The 8,922-nt window shown below is 45.1% G+C and overlaps 1 protein-coding gene across 1 annotated transcript in view; it reads right to left on the bottom strand.

The window, feature by feature from the left end:
* PSTPIP1 (proline-serine-threonine phosphatase interacting protein 1) overlaps positions 1–3,768 on the bottom strand; it is a 34,358-nt gene extending 30,590 nt beyond the window's left edge. The window contains exon 1 of the mRNA XM_010148400.1: positions 3,608–3,768. Coding sequence (XP_010146702.1) covers positions 3,608–3,768 — 161 coding nt within the window. The remainder of the gene's footprint in view (positions 1–3,607) is intronic.
* Positions 3,769–8,922: the final 5,154 nt, after the last annotated feature.

The following is an 8,922-nucleotide window of genomic DNA, read 5'->3' as shown; positions in this document are numbered from 1 at the left end:
CAGAAGAGTAAAAGAGCAAACTTGTAGGTTGAGATAAAGACAGTTTAACTGGTAAAGCAAAAGCCGTGCACGTAAGCAAAGCAAAACAAGGAATTCATTCACCACTTCCCATGGCAGTCAGGTGTTCAACCAACCCCAGGAAACCAGGGCTCCATCACACCTAATGGCCACTTGGGAAGGCAAATGCCATCACTCCGAATGTCCTCCTTCCCTCCTTCTTCCCCCAGCTTTATTGCTGAGCATGATGCCATATGGTCTGGAATATCCCTGTGGTCAGCTGGGGTCAGCTGTCCCGCTGTGTCCCCTCCCAGCTCCTTGTGCCCCCCCAGCCTCCTCGCTGGTGGGGTGGGTGAGAAGCAGGAAAGGCCTTGGCTCTGTGTAAGGGGTAACTGCAACACCCCTGAGTTATCAACACTGTGTTCACCCCGAACCCAACCCACAGCCCCATACCAGCTGCTAGGAAGAAATTTAACTTTGTCCCAGCCAAAACCAGCACAGTATGTTATTTTTTTTCTCCTGGGTAGAAGACAGAACTGAATTTTCAGTCTTCAAGTAGCTGCTAAAAACTATGGAATGGTTAATCATAAATAATGAACAGATAGCATGGTGCTAGGATTTGGGGGGGAGGGGGGAGTAGGATTTAGTTTAGGGTACATCCAGTTGTCCAATGGGGTTTCAAAGCATTTCAAATAGTTTTGAGCCTGAAACTTGGCACCTTGGAGAAATGTACTCTGTGGTCACAAAAGGGATTTTGATGTAGGTGCAAGGCCATGCAACCCACGCTGGTTTGCTCTTACATTCACCTTCTCACTTGGCCATGCTGTGCTGTGTTTTGCCATTTGCTGAGTTCCAGCGGTTTGAGGACTGGTCTTTCAGTTTAGCAACACGACAGCTGTTGGGGTGGGTCTCTGAGAACATGCAACCACTTTTTCAACTGCTCCTCTGCATGTGATGGCTGTGAGCACCTTGCGTTGTAGCCAGCTGTGTTGGTGGCTCTGGTGCAATTTCACTGGTTTGCAACCATTTTCTGTGACCTGAGGCAGGCTTATGCTGGGGACTTCCCCCCAGCCCATGGAGGTCTGTCAGGCTGCTGGAGTAGCCGTGAGGGTCTACAGCAGCCTACAGTCGCCACAGCCCTGAGTGGAGGCTGGTCTTGGCCGCTATCCATGGCTCCCATGTGCCTAATGCTGCACGTGCGGCTAGTTAATTGCTGTCATCCTGCACTAGAACTCGGTGCATTTTAGTGGGGTGTTCCTATATCGCTGCTTTGGGATTGCTCCTAGAAGAGTGGGGTGCAAAATACAGTGACAGGCCACACAGAGGTACCACTTCATTTTCATGTTAGATGAGTGAAATTTCTTCACAACGGAAATGTATTCCAGAGACACATAATATTGCACAAGTAGAATAGATTAATTTGCTTCTGATTTTAATACAAGAAACACTTTTATTTCAGACCTTGCTTAGTGTCGGTGGCTGTACAGCAATTAGAATAATCCCAAGGCTGCAGTCCTACTTTGCTTGCTCAGTACACAGTGTATCACAGGAAAAAAGCATGGCTGGCTCTTAAACCAGTCCCAGCTCCTGCAGAAACCTTGGGTCAAATCTTCCTGAAACCTCAGGCATGGGACTGGACTAGCCCAGGGTTGCAGGAGTTGGACAGGAGGCTGACACCATCTTTTCACACCTCGGTGCTGCCTTTCATGCTTTCCGGTTCGCTTGCACACAGCTTCTAGGTTTCTGTGTAGCCATCGAGAGCTGGAACGTATTTTGTGTTTTAAATCTGGGGCTTTGTTCTGGAATACAACTGCTTTCTCCCTCCCCGACCTCTTAGGCCCTCCTCTGGACCAGGCAGGGCTATTTGTGTGCAAAAGTCATTGACGTGGGTGGAAAACTGGTAAGCGTTAGTGTAGCCAGGGCAGTTGGTTTCAGGACTCAGGGCAGCTGTTGCAGGAGTCCTTGTTGAAATGCTGGCATGAAGCCCACGATATGGGCAGCCTCGAAGGAACAGAGATTCATCCCATGCTTTGATCTCCTCTTAGGTCATTCCCATTAATTACATGACGACAAGCCGAAACAAACATCTTCCAGAAGTGAACTGGAAATAATTCCTTCTTTCTGCAACTCCGTGCCTGCTATCTGTTCTCCGTCTCCTCCTCCCCAACCTGCATGTACATGCAGAAGCACGCACACATGCATGCTCACTACCATGTTTTGGGGGTGTGCAGAATTTGTGGAAACATTTGTTCTTGCAGCTTTCAGATGTGCAAAATGACTATGCGTATGTTCTTTGTGTCAAGGCCTTTGTGACTCCACCACAAACCAGGAAGAACCTTATCCCAGGAATTGCAGAAATCACTCTGGTATGTTCTGGATAGAAACACAGGTGTATATAGCATCAGATGTGTGCTGCAGCGTAGAGCCTGCCTAAAGCCTGCAATGTAATTCTGATCTCTGTGAGTTATGAGTCACAAAGGGGCTATTTTAAACAGTTAAAGCTAAGCTACCATCGGACAGATGTGACTTCAGGACTGAGTGACATGGAGCAATAAAATACATTTCCACTGGTGGTCAAGAAAAGCAGTTCAAATAGCTTCAGATTTTGATGGGAGATTCTTTACACCCTGTGAAATAGGTTTCAGTTTGACAGCTTGCATCCCCTTGAAAGTCCCGGTGCTTGAAAAGTAGCCTTCAGAAAACTAACCTAAACCCAGAAAACTAGATGGAGACTGCATGGGAAGAAAAAGCAGGCTGTGACTGAGGAAGGCAGAGAAATAGTCATAAGGAGACAGCTCTGAGATTAATTGCTCTAGGATTAGCTGCTGAACATATAATCCGTGACTGTGTGGTCTTTCCTGCAGGACATGCATAAGCATGTAGGTGCCTGATGCTACGTATTGAAACTGCTGAAACCCAACCACTTAAAACCAGAACCAAATTTCAGGTGTTTTTTTCTAAGTCAGAAGTACCAAAATGAATGGCAAGGGAGTCAGAGCAGCTGTGTAATACGTTTCTTCTGACCCACAGAAGTGTCAGATGTTCATAGCTGTTGTTGGGGGGCTCCAAGAAGCATGTAAAGAACGGACATAATCTACAACATTGTCATTCAAAGTCTTGTAAGGTCAGCGAATGATGTGGGCTGTCTTGGGTGTCTGGGAAAGGCTTTTTGTAGTATCTTACATACCTTTGTCTGTATTTGAAAAATAGCCCATTTTTGGTAGTTGCAGGAAACTGAAACAGTGCCTGTGGCAACAGCATTTTTAAAGAGAAAGAAAAATGCTTCCTGTAAAAGGGGAAACTTGATAATGCTGCTTGTTGTGGATGTATGTGCTACAGTGTGATTCTGGACCAGTAACTACTTGAGTCTTAATGGCACTCTGGTTTTTGGATTCTTTCACCCCTCTTTTCTCTTCTCAAATCTTTGAAATTTCTATTTGTTATCTACCTTCACAAAACATGTCAAAAGCTAGGATTCAAATCACTCAGGCTCTTCTGTGTAAACTAGTACCACTACCAAATTCAGAAACAGCCTTCTATTCCTTTCCAGATGCCAAACAGGACAAAAAATGTTCACACTTCACACTTTTTTTCACTCTGATTTTCTTACCTCTGCTTGAGCAAATCCTCCACGTCTTTGCACATCCTCCTCCCATCCAACAGCCGCTGTATGAGCACCTCGTAGCCAGTGTGGAGGGTGAACTCCTTGCACTGAAGACAGAAAGACAAACAGTTGAGCTGCTTTGTGTGCACAGTTTGCAGGTTTACCATGCACCTATTGTCAGTCATATGGAGCAAATTAACTTTCTGGAAAATCCAGATGGACCTTTCAATTTGCCCAGAGCAATGGCAGCTGGTGCAGGGCTCAGGGCACAGGTATGTCTGAGGCTTCTCCAAAGTGAAAATCTGTAAAAGAATTGATTAAATGAGGTGGGGTTTTTAATACGGAAAAAGCAAGTGGGTCACAAATGTTGCTGTGCAGAAAGCAGTGCTAGCCCTCTTTTTGGGGAGTCACATTTAGCATTGTGTGGGGGACGTGTGCAGAGCAGAGGTGTACAGTAGCTCTTAAGGACAACAGCTCCCCTTCCCATGCATTTGCTAGAAAGGATGGTCAGAGTCAAGTCACTGCCACAGGACTCTCAGTATGATGGTGACCTGCTGCCTAGATGCGAGTGGAGAAGTGAGAGAATTGTGTGCTCATGTGAGGATCAATACACAGGTGGATGTTTCAATGGGAGGGCAGGGAGACAGTTTGCTGTTAGACAACACCTGGGTTCTAGTGTGCTGTTAGGTTTTCCTTTGGGATTGCTGTAACAACTCTTTCATTGGTTGAATCTGTCTCTCTCTGGTGTGAATTCAACATGACAGGTTTTTCTTTTTAAAAAAAAGATAGTAGATATACATGTGGAGAACTCAGAAATGTGGAGGTTGGATCCGCAGAAAACTCATTGTGTTTCTGAGATGCTTGCCAATGGGTGCTGCTTACCTTGCTTTTGCATTCACCACCCAGATTCCTGTGCACTACATGAGATTCGTTTGTGCCTTTGGGTATTTTTGCAGCCTGTCCTGCTCCATGACCCCACACGGCGAATGGAGGCAGCCATAGTGGTCAGCGGCTTCCAGCCAGCCACAGCAGACAGGTGAGATCACGGAGCTGGGTGGAGTTTGCTGCCCCAAATCTGGGGCTCTTATCTCCTACCAGGGCTGTGCACTCTCTGTGGCTCAGGGTCATGTTCCTCTGCTGTGGTGTAGAACTGCAGTTCCCTCCCCATCACAGAACTCCACGCGTCAGGTTTATCCCTGTCCACATTATCCATCACAGCACACCCCCACGCACCTCATACAAAAACAGCTGGGTAATAAGAAGAAAAACAGTCAGTCTTGCACTCCCTTCATCTTCTTCCCAACTCTCAGATTGCACTGCAGCCACAGTAAATCAGAATCACAGCGAAGTCGATGCCGCTGAGGAAAAGCCGAGAGCCCAGAAGGGGAAGGGCAGGAAGTTGTGAAGTGCCCAGAGTGTGGCACTGGGAGAGGATTTCTATGTTCTGCACCTGGTCCTCCCCCTGATTCCCAATGGGATCAGGGCAAACCATTTTTACTTTGAGAGCCTCAGTTAACCTCACAGTGGTCGCGTTATTGCAAACCTAGTGTGAATGTTATCTGAGCTTTGTGTTATAGCATTATGGTAAAATCACAGGCTGTGTAGCTAGGAAGAGAATGATTAAGTTCCTTCTCTCAAGCAGTTTACAGTGCTTATATAGGAACTGAATACACATTATATATCTATCCACTCTCCCCATGGCAGTTATTGTTTAATAAATGCTTTAGTTTATTGCTTTCCACCATGACTGTAAAGAAGTCAGCTGTTTAAGTTTTGGGACTCAGGAAGGATCCTATGGCCAGGAACTGTTGGACACTTGAGCTTGTGGCTTTGCTTCCTTATTGCTGGGACTGGAGAGGAATAGAGTGAGCTCTGGGAATGAATGGCAGTGGCTGGTGGCAGACTCAGTGCTGCTCACCCAGGCCCTAGGGCTTCTGCAGACATTTGCAGACCTGGGAGCAGTATTTTTTTGCTTCTTCAAGAGCTGGGATAAATTTCTGCAGACAACTTTAGAAACCTACAGATTGTAGTAACATTTCCAGCACTAGTTTCTTGACAGTAGTAATTCCTTCTTCCCTAATCGACACTGAGAAGTAGTGGGGAAAAAGGAAAGACAGTAGGATAATGGTTCACAAAAGGCACAGACAAATGGCTCTACCAGCAAAGTGCACTACAGAGCCAGGCAAGATAATAATGCAGATAAAAGAATATGGAGAGAGTGCAGTGCATCCACTGTTACCACTGTTGCAACCGCAGGAAAACTACAGGATTACATATGCTCATCTGATGCATATGATCACCCCTAAGAAAGAGGATCTCAAAACCAAAACCTCGGTCCTAGCATTTCCAAGGGCAAGTTACACACATGTATCCCACAGAGGGATCTTGCTGTGAAAATAATGAAAATAAGCACATTTGTGTAATCATAGAGGAAAGAAGGAAAGGGTCTTGATAAAACCCTGCCAATAGACTTGTCACTTTCCCCCTCTCTTTTTTTTTGGAGGACATCCCAATGGCAGAAGGTATTGCTGCTGTAAAAAACTCTCACAAATTGCTCCCTTTGCCTGGCAGAAAACACACTGCTCAGATGTTCCACAACTGACTCACAGCCCAGAAATTTTGGTTGTGTATTTCCAGATGCAATTACCTACATCCTATAGCTGTGTACACAGTTTCCATGTCCCAGGAATGCTGCCCAGAAGTAAGTGAAAATATCATATGGGTTTGTATCACCCTAGCAGTCAGGCATCCTGCCAGACACAGGAGAGGGACAAGCATACTGCGAAGACGCTCTGCTGTTTCTGTTCAACATATCTCTTTGTTTAGTAATTGCTAAAACTCACTGAGGGTCTTCCTCCTTCCTAAGTTAAGCCGCCCTGAGTAGCAGAGCAGTGCAGTCTTGGAGCTCTGCAAACAGGCTTGCATCCAGGACATGCACCAGCATTTTTACTGGCACTTATGCAAAGGGAACAGGTTAGTGCTCACCACAGATTCCGTGCTCCATCTTTTCTGCCTGCCTACTTCCCTGCTTCAATGAATTTAAAAACAAAAAGCCAGATTTTGCTTATGATAACTATAGGAATATTTTAGCCCTTTAATGCATATAGAAGGACACCTGTTTCTATGTGAATATTCCACCAGCATGTCTGTCACAGGCTACAGCAAGGAGGGAGAGGAAACGTAGCCAGGTGACAGTCCATGTTTAGACAAGTTTAAGTTACTATGGTCTGTCACCCTGCAATGTTGCTTCTTAATTTCCAACCACAATGTAGCCATGAATCATGTAGGCCTAAGTTTACTTACACAAACATTTCCCTTTCATTTCAATAGCTCTTTTTCTTCTTTCATGTGTTGTACGACTGCATCTCCTCCCAAACTCTTCTTAAACAAACCAACCTCATTTGCCCTTTCCTGAGATACTGGCTTTTCAACCCGTTGATTCCTGTGTGTTCTTAAAATACTTGCTCAAGGCTAAATAAATCCCTGTTCAACAAAAATGATGCTCTATTGCTCCAGTAGAGACTAACTGGTGTTTGTACCATGGCATTAATGCCTGCTCTCAAAGAAACACTCCTGCTATGTCACAGGATAGTATTTGCCTTCTTCCACTACCAAACCCTACCAGTGGCACCCAATTGGGCTATGATCTATTGATATACTGGCAATTTTCTCCTCTCCTGCAATTTCACTTAACAAGATCCCACTGTGTATTGGACCTTTTTGCTATTGATCTCTTACTCTCATTTTGCACTTTGAAACTTTTTCTGCTTTCTGTTACCTTAGGCTTGAAGGTTAGCAGACATCTTCTGTAAAATATTTCATTCTACCTATTGGTTTCAACAACAGTTATTTCCAGCACATTCTTCATGTCTTATGCTTGTATCTCCAATGAATATATGGAACAAAATTACTCATTAAATGTGTAAAACATGATTTGTTTATAACAGAATCTAGGTAGTTGCTTGGAAGAGGGTGATCTGAATCACCACCAGTAATTTGCCTCATTGCCAAGAAAGTGATTCCACTTAGTCAAAGCATGTGTGACTGTGGAAGAGGATTTACTCATTGTTATTTTAATAAAAAGGATTGGTTAATCTGCATTGTCTGGCAGACCTATAATATCTCATAACAAAGTGCTAGACAAGGGGATTTCAGCGGTGCAGGCAGATTCATATTGTCCTGAGATGCTTCCTTTAATACTCCACATGGTGAGGGTCTCTGCCCCGGAGCTCAGGGTTTCCCTTCTCAAGGGGAGAATCACAGCTAATGGAGAGGCAATACCTCCTGTTTACAAAAGTTGCATCTCTCCAGTGTGATGGGCAACACTGTTCCTCCAGAGAGGAGAGAAATGTGAAAGCGAGTATGTGACTAAAACCCACACATTTTATGCTCTAGTTTAACCAGAACAGTTTTTCCTAGAATACTTGAAAGGAGACGTGGAGGACTGCAAGCAGAGGCATTGACAGTAAGCACACTGGGATGTGCTATCTTCTTTCCATTTTTTTTTTTTTCCTCTGAGCCTTAATGATCCTGCTGCCTCACATGAACACTTTACTAAAGAGATAGGTGCCTTGGGACTGCCTGTCCCTCTGGCAGAAGTTTCTCCATAGGCAATCACGCAGGTAAACATCAGGAGTCAATTGTGGGAGAGACAATTCACGACTAGCTCTGGGCTGGCTTCTGCTGCCATGAGGGAGAGGCTCTGAGGATTTTGGTTTGGTAATGAAGGCTGCAAGCCGGAAGACCGATGGTGTCAGCTCCCTGCCCAGAGGATAGAAAGTTCAGTACAAAGATAGCTGGCAGCTGACATACTTTCTTCTAACCTTTCTTCTAAGGTGTGTAACCTTGTGATGAGTCTCGTCTTCAACTAGCTGAGAATCAGCCTTACAGCACATCCCTTCTCTGAGCCTTGTGTGCTAGCTGCTCAGAGGGTACTGCAAGGCTTTTTGAAGTGCAAGTACATGCTTTCTGAAGTCATGAGGGTACTATTGCAATAATGCCAAGAGTAAAATGCCATACTGGTTAGTGACGCAGGGTTTTGGTAAATAGCTATTACAATGGAGTGCACTAAAGCAAAGATAACCAGGCTTGTGTGCAAAGTGCTGGCTAAACTGTACGGCCTTGCATGTCCAACTACTAATATTCAGTAAGTGACATGAAATGATCAACTCATGGCGGTTGTGCTGTAGGAACTGTGGGCTCTCCTCTTGCGGCTGGTTTTCTTGGGGCATTTCTAACACCGTACTGGGACCTGGCTTGCCCACTTGGAAATTTTTTAGGGGTAGTTGCATACCGCAGTTCATGCTTCTACCTGCTCCTCT

Source organism: Eurypyga helias, unplaced genomic scaffold (genome assembly GCF_000690775.1).
Source record: "Eurypyga helias isolate BGI_N326 unplaced genomic scaffold, ASM69077v1 scaffold53, whole genome shotgun sequence".
Lineage (NCBI taxonomy): Eukaryota > Metazoa > Chordata > Aves > Eurypygiformes > Eurypygidae > Eurypyga > Eurypyga helias.
Note: the sequence above shows the minus strand (reverse complement) of the source record. Positions and strands in the feature narration are given on the sequence as shown.